This window comes from Vulpes lagopus, chromosome 9, assembly GCF_018345385.1.
Source record: "Vulpes lagopus strain Blue_001 chromosome 9, ASM1834538v1, whole genome shotgun sequence".
Lineage (NCBI taxonomy): Eukaryota > Metazoa > Chordata > Mammalia > Carnivora > Canidae > Vulpes > Vulpes lagopus.
Window position 1 is genome coordinate 77,382,749 of NC_054832.1, and position 16,722 is coordinate 77,399,470.

The 16,722-nt window shown below is 35.2% G+C and overlaps 1 protein-coding gene across 4 annotated transcripts in view; it reads right to left on the reverse strand.

Annotated features, from left to right (window-relative positions):
- SNTG1 (syntrophin gamma 1) overlaps nucleotides 1-16,722 on the reverse strand; it is a 791,929-nt gene that overhangs the window by 217,907 nt on the left and 557,300 nt on the right. For all 4 annotated transcript variants that reach the window (XM_041768508.1, XM_041768507.1, XM_041768509.1 and 1 more), the window contains 3 exons: nucleotides 14,866-14,923; nucleotides 14,032-14,075; nucleotides 13,897-13,938 (listed from right to left, as the gene is read on the reverse strand). In XM_041768508.1, the coding sequence (XP_041624442.1) occupies nucleotides 13,897-13,938; nucleotides 14,032-14,075; nucleotides 14,866-14,923 (144 nt within the window). The remainder of the gene's footprint in view (nucleotides 1-13,896; nucleotides 13,939-14,031; nucleotides 14,076-14,865; nucleotides 14,924-16,722) is intronic.

Sequence of the window (16,722 nt, forward strand, 5' to 3'; positions counted from 1 at the left end):
AGGAAACTACAAAAGTAGAGCAACAAAGCCTAATGCGCAAAGAAAACAAACAATAAAAATTAGAGGAAATCAATGAAATGGAAAACAAAGGCAACAGAGAAAAATCAATGAAACAAAACACTTGTTCTTTGAAACATGAATAATGATTAAATAAATCTGAACAATGATTAATAAAATTGATAAACCAGACTACCAGACTAACCAAGACTAATCAAGAAATAAAGAGAGAAGATATAAATTACCGATATCAGAAATAAAAGAGGGTCATCTCTATTCATCCTATGGACTTTAAAACAAAAGGTTAATAATGGAATACTCTGAACAACTCTATGCTCACAATTTGGATAACTTGGAAGGTATGGATCAATTCTTTGAAAGACACAACTACTAAAACTCACAAAAGGAAAAATAGGTATTCTGAAATGTCCTATATCAAAGAAATTGAACCAATACTAATAACATGACAAAAAAAAAAAAGATAAAAAGGACCCAACCAAGACAGTTTCCCTGTTGAGTTCTATCATATTTAATGAAGAAATGGTAACAATCTTCTATAATCCTATCTAGAAATAGAGGCAGGAGAAACATTTCTGAAGTCATCTTAATATCAAAAATGATCTTAAAAAACATTATAGAAAAAAAATTAAGACCAGTATATCTCATTAACACCATGATCTCCAAAAAAATTTTAGCACATCAAACCCAACAATCTATAAAATGAATTATATATCACACCAAATTGGATTTATTCCATGTAAGCAAGGATGATTTAACATTTTTAATTCAATCAGTGTCATCTACCACATCAAAAGGCTAAACAACAAAAATACTAAGGTCATATCAATTGATGCAGAAAAAGCATTTGAAAGAACCCGACATATATCCGTGATTAAAATTCTTGGCAAAGCAGGAATACAGGGAAACTTCCTCAACTTGATAAAGAGCATCTACAAAAAACCCCCACAGCTAACACATATTTAATTGTAGGAAGCTAAAATCCTTCTCATTGAGACCAGAAACAAGGCAAGGACATATTTTCTCCAAAATGTTTATTCAAATCATATTGAAAGTCCAGCTAGTACAATATGCCACAAAGAAGAAGTGATGGGGATTAAGCATTGAACTTGTGATAAACACTAAGTTGTTGTATGGAATTGTTGAATCACTATATTGTGCACCTGAAACTAATATTACACTGTATGTTAACTCACTGGGATTTAAATAAAAACTGGAAAAAAAAAACCTAAAAGTAATTCTAAAGTTTATATGGAAAAGCAAGATTTAGAAGTGTCAATAGAATACTGAGGAAGAACAACAGTTAGGAGACATGTTCTTCCTGATTTCAAGACTTACCATAAAGCTGCAATAATCAAGGCAACATGCTATTGGCAAAAGAACACACATTATTGATTAACAGAAGAAAATAAGACCAGAAATAGCCTCACACAAGTACAGTCAACTGATCAACAACGGAGTAAAGGTAATACAATGAAAATTCAGTCATTTGACAAATGTGCTATAACAATCAAAAATCCATATGCAAAAAATAATGGTAATAATAACTTAGAAACAAACCTTACGCTTTTCACAAAAAGTAATTCAAAATTAATCATAAAACTAAATGTAAAATTGAATAGTATAAAATATTTAGAAGAAAGCAAAGGACATTACCCAATGATCTTGGGTTTGGTGATGAGTTTTTAATTTTTTTTGTTTTTATTTATTTGACACAGAGGGAGAGGGAGCACAAGTAGGAGGAGTGAGAGAGGGAGAAGCAGGTTCCCTGCTGAGCAGGAAGTCTGACAGGAGGCTCAATCCCACAACTCTGTGATCATGACTTGAGCCAAAAGTGGATGCTTAACTAGCTGAACCACTCAGGTGTCTCTGGTGATGAGGTTTTTTTAATTAATTAATTAATTAATTATTTTTTTGGTGATGAGTTTTTAAATGCAACACCAAAAGCACAATTCATGAAAGAAAAAATTGATGCATTGGACTTTATTAAAATGACAAACCTCTTTTCTGAAAAATTTACTTTTAAGAAAATGAAAAGGCAACTCACAAACAGGGAGAAAACATTTTTAAAAGAAATATTTGAAAAAAAAAAAAGTTTGTTGCTGTATACAACATATACAAATAATTATCTCCAATACATACCAGGAACTTAACTCTCAACAATAAGAAAACTCCTAACTCAATTAAAAAGGGGGCAAACTGTACAAACAGACATATCACCAAAGAAAATACAAAGAAGGCAAATAAGCATATGAAAAAAGTGGTCAATATCCTTTGTCACTAAGGAACTGTAGATTAAAATAACAATGAGAAACTACTACACACTTGTTAACATGGATTATAACCAAAAAAACTGACAATACCAGTTGCTGGTGAGAATATACAACACTGGCAACACTTCTTCATTACTGGTGGATGTATAAAATGGCACAGCCTTTTTGGAAGACAGTTTGGCCGTTTCATACAAACTGAATATAGTCTTACTCTGTAATCAGTAATTGTAGGCCTAGATTAATGTCCATGATTTGAAAATTTATGTCCACACAAAAACCTGTATGCAAATATTTACAGTAGCTTTATTTATAATTACCAAGAACCAGAAGCAAGCATGATGTCCTTCAGTAGGTGGATGGATAAACAAACTGTCGTGCAGTTGTTTACTCTTCCATCATATAACCAATGGAATATCATTCAGTGCTCAGAAAGAAATGAACTATCAGGCCATGGAAAGACATGGGTTATTCATAAATGCACATTGCTAAATGAAACAAACCAATCTAAAAAGGCTATATTCTCTCAGATCCAATTATGTAACGTTCTTGTAAAGGCAAAACTATAAAGACAGTAAAATGATCATTTCCAGATAATCCTGGCATGGAAGAAGTAGGAAAGGAACAGATGAAGAGGATTTTTTTTGGAAAGTGAAACTATCCTATATGGCATCATAATGGTCATACATGATACTCTGTATTTGTCAAAACTCATAGAATTTACAGCCAAAAAGGGAGAGAACCTTAATGCTTAACGTGTACAAATCTCTTTTTTTTAATCATTTAGGAGACTGGGGGGGGGGGATATTATGATGTAATACAGAATGTGACAAAAGTCTAATTTTATTATGAATGTTTGAAACAACTTCACTGAAGGGGATGTGGTAGTGGTACTAAGTTCTGTAACTTTGGAAATAAACAAAATCTGTAAGACTGAAGGCAAAACAAACAAAACAAAAGAACTGTACATAAACTCTATTCTACTTAATAAAGTCTTTCCCACTGGGGAATGGATTAACAATTCTGATATTGCTGTATATGTGTCCTGGATTTGAGCACTTAACCAATGGATGGCAGATGATGTAGACATTTATTGAAGTGGGAGGTTACAGAGAAGCACGAGAGTGGGCTGAATCATGCATATGATAATGGATTAGCTTGGAGGCAGCCACATAAACTCACATTCGGCTTAATACAGACACAAATGATTATATATAGGAATGTGTATGGATGCATTTGGGTGTATGAACAAGTCTGCACACACTCATATATTTCCTTGTTTCATCAGCTGAATGTATCTAGAAGGTACTTCTACTCCGCCCTCAATGAGCACACCTAGGACTCAGATTTTGGTTTCTAATATATTCTCTAATAAAGGGAAGCAGGGCCTCTAGGAGAAATGGCTGATTATTAGATTGGCAGGAAATATACAGGATGAGTTTGAAACATATTTTAGTGTCAAAAAAGAAGAAATGCTTAAAAAAAATTAGGGAATATTTGAAAGCCACACTGAAACCAACTGAAATATCTCCTAAGGGCTAAATGCTAGAATCACATGAGCAAAAAAAAAGGTAAAGCAGCATTGGTTTATAATCCAAAGCATAAAATAAATATCCACAAGTCTATACTGATTTATTGATATGATTGAATAAACAAATAAACTAAGATGTATAGACAGATCTCACATATAGTAGAATTCTAAAGAATGTAAGTAGACAACGTACTGCTGTGGAGGTGAAGTATATTCCACATTAAGTGTGGTCTCTCCATAGTGTACTCCTTCCAAAGAGCCCAGTATGGAAAGAATACGAAAAAAAAAAAAAAAAAAAAAAACTTTTAGTGGAGAAATTTGACAAACTCTATCTCAGCAAAGTGATCAAAATTAATATTAATGCTAATAAAATGATGTTGATAGCATAAACACTTGATAAGATGATGCACTTTGCCTCTATGGTCTTCCTCTCCAACACACAGAAACCAGTCTAATGACAAGGAATAAATCAGAAAAAAGCCCAATTGAGATATATTCTACAAAACATCTCACCAGTACTCCTTAAAACTGGTAAAGTTATCAAAAAAGGAACCCTAGAAAATATAAGAGCCAAGAGGAGTCTAAGACAAACTACTATATGCAACATGTGTTCTGGAAGGGATCTGGGAAGGGAAAAAACCATATTAGGTAAAAACTAAGGAAATATGAATAGGGTGTTATTTAGACTTTCATTAATAAAAATGTATCAATATTTATTAATCATCAGAAATGTATAATAATTCAATATTAGTAACAGGGAATACTAGGTCTAGTGTATATTACAACACTCAAAACTATCTTTACAATTTTTTTTCTAAAACTGTTCTAACAAAGTTTTCTGAAAACTCAAATATAAGAAAATAAAAAATAAAATGAAAATAAAAAATCAAATACGAAAAGAATAAAGTTTGAAGACTTAAATTTTTCATTTGCAAGACTTACCGCAAAGTTACAATAATCAATGGTGTGATATTGGCCTAAGCATACACAGATTAATGGAACAGAAGTATCTAAAAATAAACTCTTAAATTTAGCACAATTCATTGTAACAAACGTGCCAAAGCAAATTGGCTGGGACAATCAGATACCCATATTACCTTAACTCATACCATATACAAAAATTAACTGAAATTTGATGATAGACTTAAGTGTAACAGTTAAAACTATAAAACCCTCAGAAGAAAACAAAGCAACAGATCTTCCAACTCTTAGAATTATTAGATAAGACAGCAAAAGCTGTGATCAAGTGATAAAGTTAAAATATTCATAAAATGAACTTCATGACAATCAAAAACTTTGAGCTTCAAAAGATACAATTAAGAAATTGAAGAGACAAGCCAAGACTGGGAATAATATTTGCAAATTATATATTTGACTTGCAGCCAGAATGTATAAAATAAACTTCAAAATGGATAAGTCAAATAACCCAATTAATCAACAATATAAAGGAATATCATAAGCACATAAAAAATGTTCAAAATTCTTAGCCATTAGGGAAATGCTAGCTAAATCATAGTATTATGCTACTATATAGCAAGCATAGATATGTAGACATCCTTCTTTTTCTTTTTCTTTTTTTGTCTGCCATTTCATTTATATTTGAAAGCATATACATCAAACCTGGATACCTTTCTTGTGACATTCCTTAGATAATAGCTGATCCCTTTATCCCAAGTATTTTCTTGGGAAAATACTTAAATTCTATTGTTCTGATGTTAGAATTCCTGAATGGGCTATCTCTAATATTCTTTTCTGTCTTATTGCCTACTTATTTGTTATTTCATTCCTTTTTGACCAGTTTCTCAACTTTATTTTGTAATCCTTCCACATTCTATGGTTTTTTCCAATATTATAAACAAAGTTTGAATATCTTCTTTTCTTCTCCACATGTTCTTTTTACATATAATGATGACTTTTAAAAAATGCATGTAATAGTTTCTGCCTTCTCTGAAAATACTGTAGTATTGAGTACTCCCACTTTTTTCCTCAACTATTGCATTGTCTTTTTCCTTCCTTCCTTTTTTTTTTTTTGTCTCTGCTTTAACTGTTGTCTTGATATGGATAATTTCCTTCCCATACTGGTAATCCTTTAGCATAGGTCAATATTTAAGCGTGAGGCACTGAAAAGCAAATTGACAGCTTTGGGTAGAGGTCACATGGTTTTTCCACTACTGGGCTCTCCTGTGGAGTTTCTGGTGGGAACTCAGTCTGCAGTAGAAGAGCCCAAACGTATTATTGGTGGGTTATTTCTCTTAGATCAATCTCACTATAAATTTCACCTCCCCTCTTAGTGGTAAAAACAAAAAACAAAACAAAACAAAACAAAAACCACCTCTATGCCAGTGTTCTAAGAGTTAAAGAAGGAGAAAAGCAGAGAAACTTGCTGTTCAGAGCAGGTCTCTTACTTTATCGTGGTGCTGAACCTCCCCTATGCCTTCTGCTAGGCCTGGAGCCAAATACTCACTCTTGGTGAATTTTAATTCAACTCCTGTTTTTAGCTGAACACCTTTTTCGCTCTGATTCCTCAGTTCTGCGATGTGAATGCTTGCTAAACATTGGCTTTGGCTTCAGCTTTGTCAGACCACCTAGGATAGTTTCCATGAATGAAAATCTGCTTTCCATTTTCAAAAAAGTTACCGATTGACTCTGTTTATTTTCATTAAAAAGAGATTCAGGGGATCCCTGGGTGGCTCAGCGGTTTGGCACCTGCCTTTGGCCTAGAGTGTGATTCTGGAGTCACGGATCGAGGCCTGCACCGGGCTCCCGGCATGGAGCCTGCTTCTCCCTCTGCCTGTGTCTCTGCACCCCACCGTCCCATGTCTATCATGAATAAATAAATAAAAATCTTAAAAAAAAAGTTTCAGGAGGGGAAAAGTAAAAACATTTCCTTTAACTCCAAATCTCTGCTTAACATCGCACATATACCACGTGGGAAGATGTCTTGTTTGTTCCACCTGCTATAACAAAGTATCATAGACTGGGTAGCTTCCAACATAAGAAATTTATTTCTTGCAGTCTGGAGACTGGAAGTCCGATATCAGTGCGCCAATATGGTCAGGCAAAGGCCCTTTCCAGGGGTGTAGACTTCTTATATTCTCACATGAGGGAAGTGGGTAGGTAGCTCGTCCGGCCTCTTTTATAAGGTCACACTAATCCTGTTCACGAGGGCTCCACAGTCATGACCTAATCACCTCCCAGTGCTATCACACTGGCATTAGAATTTCAACATATGAAGTCTGGAGAGACACAGACATTCAGACCAGAGCAGATTTGTCTTTTGATAAATAATCCTGAACGGGTCAAATACACTTTTTTTCTAGGCTATTTCAATATCCCAAACTAGGAACCAGAGCAAGTGTTTTAGGAGTTTGTTTATATACACAAAACTGTAACTATTGAGTAAAGGTGTGATGGTATCTATAGCAGCTGTTTTAGGTCTTAAAAGTAAACACATGTATAATAGGATATCTTTCTGCTTTAACATTACCCAGAGTCATTTCCTATCCAGGTGACCACAGGTATTTGGATCTTTAACTAGATCTTGGGTTTTTCCCTTTCTAACTCCAATCTCTGATCCGGAGAATCATGGGTATTGCCCCAATGACCTTCAGGAGTAGCTTGCAGCATCCTGAGATGTCTCAGAATTACTTCAGAACATAGAACTCCAGAAGGCCCTTGGTAAGAGCTGCCCACTTGGAGAGTAATAGATGGATGCATGACTCTAGACTCATTTATTTTTTACCCCCCTAAAATTGCAGAAATAAATAAAAATTATTTATCCCCTAATATTTATCCCCTAATGATTCTGAGTGTCCATGTGCTTACAAATTAGTCTTTCCATTTGTCCAGTGCTCCATCTTTCTTTCTCCTTTGTTCACTTCTGTTAAACTCTCTTCCTATGGCAGACACGGATGACATTACTGCTTCTGCCGGACACAGTGGCTGCTTCCACTGGGTACCACTTCCTTTATCACATAGTGGTAGGGAGTGTTCTGAGAGACATTTTCTTGGAGACAGCAAGGCATAATTCCTCACACTCTGATATTTTAGTCATTTTCTCCAAAACATTTTTCTTCAGGGTTTTTTTCCCTGAATCTAATAAGCTTTCTCCTGGGACACAGGCTAAGGCCATAGGAGTAATGGATACCCCCAAAAAAGAAAGACTAATCTGAGTAATTATGACTACTCTCAGTATCACTTCCCAATTTTCATGATTTTTGTTTATGCCTAATTTATAAATGCCATGATTTTGGCATATATCTATTCACTCACAAAAGCACAGAAATGTGTGTGAGGTGGGTTTTTTCCTTTTTATTCAATTTTAATGGTCTTTACTTTTTTTTAAAGATTTATTTATGTATTTATTCATGAGAGACACAGAGAGAGAGCGAGGCAGAACAGAGGCAGAGGGAGAAGCAGGCTCTATGAAGGGAGCCCGGTGGGGGACGCAGTCCTGAGACTACAGGATCACGCTCTGAGCTAAAGGCAGATGTTGAACCACTGAGCCACCCAGGCATCCCTGGACTTTACTTTTTAGAAAAGAATAGCATTAGAATGCTTTAAAGTTTATAGAAAAATTATGCAAAAAGTTCCCTCCCCATCTTCTCTCGCACAGAGTATCCTCTATTATTAAGATCCTACACCAGTGTATTAATTTGTTACAATTGATAAGCCCATATCAATACATTATTATTAACTAAGGCCCATAGTTAGATCCACTAGAGTTCACTATTTGCCTTCTATAGTTCTACAGGCTTAACAAAGTCTGTGTTCTTTTAAAATAATTGAACTTTTTAGCTGAAAAAGATATTAACATGGATGTGTTTCAAATCTGGGACCCTGGCATCATGACCTGAGCCGAAGGCAGACACTTAACTGACTGAACCACCCAGTACCTCCACTTGGGTGATTTTAATCATTTTGAAAATTAATGTCAGTTTTGTGAAAAGTGTATGAGCTCTATAACACACATCTACCCTCATTGTTCTAACCTGGAGAGTGGTAATGACTACAAAGAGTCTTTGCAGAAGATGAAGAGGGACAATCAACATGTTTATTCCTACCCCAAGAGTCACTTTGCCCCCTAGGATGACAGGTCTCCTTGTGCCTGCTGCTATGTATTGGTCATAGAGATGTCCATTCCTCTAGATAAAAATTGGCTGGGACCCCCCACTAAGGAATTGATTTCTCGGGGGTGGCTTTGTCTCATTATTAGCGTAGCAGCGAAATTGGGTCTTTGAGCTATGTTAGATAGCAAATAAGGATTTGTTGAGACTCAGTAGCCAAGAGTGAAGTGCATGCATCTAATTAAAGTGTGGCCTGTGCTATCTATATTTATACCCAATGAGGAGACAGACCTGTGGGTTTAGCAGAGAAGGAACTCCAAACAGTTCTAATAAAAAGCTAAATATGTAGACAAGGCAGGTTCCTGGTATTTTATTTCTTTCCAAAATCAAACATAGCATAAACAATATTTTGCACTTTTTTGTCTTTGCATTAAACATTTCTAAAATCAGCGGGAAATATTAAAAGTGTAATTATTTCTCATATGGCTTTCCTTGGTGGTAGTTAACTCAAAGAAAAAGAGTCCACCATGATTAGAATTCTTAAGGAAATCATTAATAAGTTAGACCTCAAAACCCATTTCCAAACTGAGAACAAATTAAAAATTATTAGCAGTTAGGTAAAACATTATTTGTAACTCTTGTGACATTTCAATATTTTTTGCCATGGTGTAAAATGATGTGTGTTCCCAAATCACATCCTACATATGTTTCTTGGTAACTCAAAACCTCGTAAACTATTCCAATGTATAAATTAGTGCTTTATTTTCAGATAATAGGATATAAACCCTTTAAAGTTATTTTCTGATTAATCTAAGTTTAAAAAAATATTCATCTTATTCCAATGGAAATTTTGAATTAAGTATAGCAGAACAATTAAAATTCTATTAAATAACATATTAGTTTTATCAAAATTTGTTTATATTGATTGCATATATCATTTTAACTTGAATAATTTGAGATATTCATTCTCCTTTTAGAAGAATTACACAGCTTTTCAGAGTTAGGTTAAAAATTAAAAATTCAGAATGAGATAGTTATTTACATTTCTAATTATCTAATATTTTCTATCAGTAAAACCATGAAAACAAAAGGCAAATGAGCCTCTTTTTTAGAACCCATAAATCTCAAACATGAAAGCAGAAATAATTTAGAAGGAAACCTCTGGAATCCTCTATCCATGCATTTGGCTTTGCCTAGTGATGAGTTATTCTATTTTGAAAGTCTTATTAGATGGAAATTTCAATTCTACTAATAGAGTCTCATTTCCAACTATCTTGATTATAGACTCAAGGTGCATTTTTTTCTACTATAGCTAGATCTTATGTCCTTTTATTTCTAGTGAGCATAAATAGAGCACTGTTATATTTTGAAGACTGGGATAAGTCAACATGCCCTTTCCTAATAATTTTTATATGGTCTTTTAATAAACTCCACAGAAATGACATCCTCCTAGCAATAAATTTAGAGACAAAGTTATTTGTATATTCTTTCTCAAAAAAGTTTCCATCTCAATGTATTTCATATAGTTGGTACTCAGATTTTGATATGATCAGTTTACCTGTTAATAAAATAGATAGATAGATGATGATGATAGATAGATGATAGATAGATAGATAGATAGATAGATAGATAGATAGATAGATAGATGATAGATAGGTGATAGATGATAGATAGATGACAATCAATTTAATGTGTCTAGGGTTCAGTGGTAAGGTGAACAATAACATAATCAATCTTAATATCAACAGTGGTAATGGATCTAGGTTTCCTTGAAAAAAAAAAAAAAAGGTACATCAGGGACTTTTGGTATCTCCAGAGTAGAAGTCATAGACTACAAAACAGCAATTCACATCAAAAACAAAAGAAACACCTACTACAATGAACAAGGAACCCTCATTTTCAAATATCTCTGTCCCTCCAGGCATGGGTATCCACTTCAACTTCCAACTGGGTGTGGTAGAAGGAGCTTGAGGTGCAGACAGGTGTGCATTAGGACCCTCTGTGTATGGAAGCTCTAAGGGGCAAGATGGATCTCAACAAGACACTGACCAGTACTGACACAGGTAGTAAGCACTGGGAGTAAACAGGGAGATGAGTGTCAAATGTGAAGCAATAGTATTTGATGGCACAAAATAACACCTCATTTGTCTTAATTGTCAGCTCTGTGCTAGGAGTTTCATATACATTACTACCATTTGATCTTTATACAGGTAATTAATAATTTGTTTTTATAGATGAATAAGAGAGGGACAGAACAAGTAAGCTCATTTGTCTGAAATTACAATGTTAATAAATGGTCCAGCTAGGACTTGTGTACAATTGTCTGTGAGTGGGAAAGCCCTCACATGTGGGAAAGCCCTCTCAGCTGGGTGCCCTGCTACCTTCCCACCGCCTCACATGCCAAGCAACACTTGGCATGAGGAAACTTTGGAAGATTCTCCCCTTCAGCAATCTTCTTTATCCCTTGCATGGTACAAGTGCAGCCCAGAACAGACTTATTTTATGTCCACTCTAGTAACATGAGAAACACACAGACACAGATGCTTCAGCAATCTAATTCGAGGCATTAGGCTAAATAATTCCTTAACAGTTCTATTGGGTACCCATAGCAGATACCGTGGGATTCCCCCCCTACATAGAGTAAGCCTTGTAACTCTGACACAGAAGGTGCAGCTATATTGTGAAAGGCAGCCTAAGAGTGAAGCTAATCAGGGACCAATACAAAATTTCTAGCGATGTCAATGAGTAATGTAGATGAATTAGAGGAAAGTTCCTTGCACCCACAACATACTGTCCGACCTCCTCAATTTGTTTCTGGGTTTGGAACTCTGTGTGAATCACCGATCCGGAATACTGATCAACGTGGGACATCAGCATGCTGTTTGAAAACCATCGACATCCTCTAAGCTTGTTGTGCCTTTTCCTGCCCATTTAAGTACATTCTTAAACACTTAATTAAGATCTCAGCCCCACTGAGGTACAAGTCAGTCTAGTTGCTTAGGTAATTAGCAATGAAGACAAAAGCATCTAATCACTGTTGGGAAGTGGAAGACTGGAATTTAAGAATGTTAGTGCCCATAATTCAAAGCTGATGATGTTAAGCCTCTTGAAAAAATAAGTGTATCATGAAGAGCCACATGATTTGCATTACAATCCTAAATTCCTTTTCTTTGAAGCAGAACGAACAGCACTAGGAAGTGGCATTACTAGCACAAGCTAATCTTTCATGCCACACTAATCTGTCTAATCAAAACCAGAGCACAGCTCGGGTCAGCATGCTGTCTGTCTGCCTCCGAGGGGCCAAGCTGCAAGCACAACTCCACCTAACAGCACGTGCTTTTGATAGAGAATGCACTTATTTTTGCTTTCCGTACAATTGAGTTTAAAATCAACTTACGTTTTTGAGAAAAGACTAGAGTTAAACATATCTCTGCTTACACGGCTATCTTTAACATTTGTGACCGTGACCGAATCTGCCGTGCTCTGTGCTGTTCTCTCGTTTTTCTAAAACCTGTTCTAAAACACCGATTTTTCTGTACATATTTGCAGTACACTCAAGGCTTGAAACACATATTTTATAGGATGCTCGCCACAGAGTGGCAACACAGTAACCCAAGTAAGATTTTGGAGAAGAACAAGACAAGTGATGAATACTAACAAACTGGATCAGTTAGTCCAAGCATGCAAGACTGAGAACCCTCCTGCATCACTGCTTGGGGAACTGTGGTTTCTCACGGACACTTCACAGGTGCCTTGTTGAGGACTGAAATACACAAACGTATCAGAATAGTTTTCCCTAAAAAGCTTTTAACAGAGGAGCAATGTATTCAAATGCAATCCTTGAGCATAAACTTTTAGACATAATTTCTCCTCTATCCCTTCTTATGTGAGCCACTACGGAAATTCACGGAAGGCTCTATAAATCTTATTGAATCAACCATGACAAATGTTTCCCAAATGCCTAACGCGGTCCTATTCTTTTAGTACCACGTTTTATGTCTTCTAACCATCCCCATCGGAAGCCCTTCCACTTTCCACCTTCTCCCAAAGTGTGGTTTATAGGCCACCCACAATGGAACCATTTGGGCCTGATTGTTAAAATCCGAATTCCTGGGCCCACCTAAACTGACTGAATCAGAACATATGAAGCTGGGCCTTCAGATCTGCATATTTATCGACACCCAAAAATACATACATGCATACATACATACAGACACAACAACGCAGGAACACAAAATTGATGACCATTCTGCCCAGTGCTAATTCAGGATGCCTTGAGATTAAACTCCTTTAAATTTTGTCTCTTTCTCTTTCTCTTTCTCTTTCTCTTTCTCTTTCTCTTTCTCTTTCTCTTTCTCTTTCTCTTTCTATCTTTCATACACACACACTTTCTATGCTCTTCCAGTTGACTCTGCTACTGGGTAAGACTTTGCAAACAAAAATTCTATTATCTATAAGATTTTATTCATTTTTTTCAGATTTTATTTATTTGAGAGAGAGAGAGAGAGCACAAGAAGGGGGAGCGGCAGAGGGGGAGGAAGAAGAAGACTCCCTGCTGAGCAGGGAGCCCAACATGGGGCTCCAATCCCAGACTTTGGGATCATGACCTGAACTGAATGCAGATGTTTAATGAATTGAGCCCCCAGGCACCTCATATTATTTATATGCTTTTAAACATTTGCAAGGAGTTAGAGGTGTATTTCACCTAGAGATATATTTAGTGGACATTGAGGGTGGCTTATTATGTTTTCTCCAGTTCTTCTATTAATCCCTGCCAGTCAAAGTATTTTTTTGAATTACATTTTGTCCTGGATACTTACTACTCACAGACCTGTTTCTAATATAAAACACACATGCGGGCAGCAATGAAGAGATCATCTGAAAATCTGATTAGCACACTGGACCAATGTCACGTCTACCTAAGGAGTGAGTTGAACAGTGTTTAGCAACGCAGTAGATCCCTATTTGCGCATGGGGAAAATAATGATATTAAGAAAAAGCAAAGAAAACTCACCACTTCTTCATGTCTGCATTTTCTCACATTGATTCCATTTATCTGCAGTGAAAAGAAAATTATGGTTTCATGTGGCATACTGTGAATTGAATTTATGTTTTGGTTGCACATAGAAAATAAGGGTAAAACGTATACCTGTAGAATTGCGTCTCCTATAAAAAGCAGTCCTGAAAGTTCCGCTGTGAAGGAAGAAAGGCAATGATTATGCATTGACTATTTTCTTCATACAGATGAAAGGGTTTTATAATTAGGTAAAATAAAAATTGATACAAGGGAAATATTAAATGTTTTATACAGATAGCATCTTAAAAGATCCACAAGTAATAGGAATGCAAAAGCAATTGTATGATTCTGCCCAAATATTGGAACACCTATTTCCATTTAATCATATCACTTCAAATCTTACAGTTGCCCAAAAGTTGTTACTCTTCTTGATGGACGACAAAAGTTTCTCATGTACTTATAATATTAAAGTATCTGTGAGAAAGTTTCTATCTAGACATTAATACATCAGCTACGAGATCAACTCTGAGTTTCTTTTTAAACATTAGATTATCTTACTGATTTCAGTCATTGAAACAGTTGTTTTACATCTTTGGATGAAATATCATGGCAGATTAAGTTAAACTGCATATAAGAAATGAAAAAAATGTGTGTTTCAGGAACTGCCTTATTTGTTATCATTAAATTTGTCTATATGTTTGCTTGTTTAATGAAACAATTAATTAGCTATGCAGTCCCTAATTTATACATAGTCACACGCTCTCATCTTTCATCTATGCTTTCCTGTGAGAGAAACGTTTCTCTGGAGTAATAAACGGACGGACTCAGCAATCTGACTTGGCCACTTACTCTCTGGTCATGGGGATCCTGGAGCTGGTCAATCACATACTAATTCTTACTGACCAATTCTCCAGTAAGAACGGCTTACAAAGGAATAGTTACCATGTAATTCTCTTAACACTTTACCTCTTTGCTCCTTGGAGATTTTTGAAATGACAACTGGAATATTATGTTCTGCTCCCCCCTAAAAAGAGAAAATCATATATTGTGCTTTTTAATTGCAAAAAATAAAAATACAGCTTTTAATTAGGAAACAATATATGCCATGAATAACATGTTAATAGACAACAGCTATAATTTAAATAAACTCATGGATTTCTCCACTCAGCAGATAGGGCTCCCAAAAAACTTATCTACCAGGGATCCTTGGGTGGCTCAGTGGTTTAGCGTCTGCCTTCAGCCCAGGGCATGATCCTGGAGTCCCAGGATTGAGTCTCGCATCAGGCTCCCTGCATGGAGCCTGCTTCTCCCTCTGCCTGTGTCTCTGCCTCTCTCTCTCTATCTCTCTGTGTCTTTCATGAATTTAAAAAAAAAAAAAAAGTATCTACCAGTTTAGAATTTCACTGTGTATCTAGTAATTAATAACAGTTGATTTTGAGAGTTTTTGTTTTCATATAAAGATTGGAAATGCCTTAAATAGGCATTCTTTTCAATGTGTAGCATGCTGTCCATTGTAGAAATTCTTATTTAGAGTTCCAAATACCAGATAATTATGTATTTCCATTAACTAGCTAAGTTGTTCTATGGTGGTGACCAAGCACAGACCCTTTGATATGCTAAGTGAACTTTACTTGCACAAAAAAATCAGAGTGTGCATGTGCATGATGGAAAAGGAATCATCCACAAATCTTTAATTAAAATTAGATTCCTTTGTATGAAAGCACATACAACATAATTAACAGAATAAAATAAACTGACAAAAACATTATAGTAATTCTTAATCTAATTGACCAAATGAGATATGAAAAAATGAAAAATAAGTAAGGGAAACATATGGAAGGAAATAAAATAAATGCAGTAGATCCTTATTTGCACATGGGGAAAATTATGATATTTCCCCATGAAATATAATAGGGAAATATTTTATTTATCATGTTTCCCGGGGAACTCTCGCTGGGATCTGTCTAGAGAAAAACACTGTTGAAATAACAATTTCTGAAGGCCAACTCAGTAACTCCTCCCTCAAGACCAGAGTGTTGGAACTATGTTTAAAGGACAGGATAAAACTAACCCCTATTTTTTCAACATTTTTTTTTTGTATGTAAAATTTCTCCTGATATTTGAATGGTTTGAGTCCAAAGGTGGTTTTTTATTTATTTTTTTTTGTTGTTGTTGTTTTTTTGTTTTGTTTTTGTTTTTGTTTTGAATCAGACATTAGGGGCTTTGAAATAAGAGCATAAAAATGAAATAAGTGCATAAAAATTCTCTTTTGATATTGCAGAGTTGAGAGGTTTGAAAACAATAATTGAAAAACCAAGTAAATGCATTAAAGAATAAAACATCTGGGTGCCTGGGAGTCAGGATCCTGGGATCCTGTAATGGAGCTCTGCATTTGGCTCCCTGCTCAGGGGAGAGTCTGCTTCTCCCTGTCCCTCTGCACCCCTCGCTCCATGATCTTCACTCTCTCTTTCTCACTCTTTCCCTCACATAAATAAAATCTTTCAAAAATTATTAAAAATAAAAATAAAAAGAATAAAATGTCATGCACAAAAGAAGAAGTATAGCACTGTTAACATAGGACAGTTGAAAAGACAATCTAATATTCCACTGGGTTTCTCTATCTTCATAACAAAAGTTATTTTAGAACTGTATTTTTTCCATGAATATCATTTTTTAACAGTGAATTGTCACTATATTTAAATATAAGATGATCAATAGTTTTTGAGAAAAGTAGTAATATTCAACTTTTTCTTGGCAAATAGTCCTTTGCACTTCTAGAATATTAGGGACATGATAAATAAAATATTGAAAACTATCTTAGAT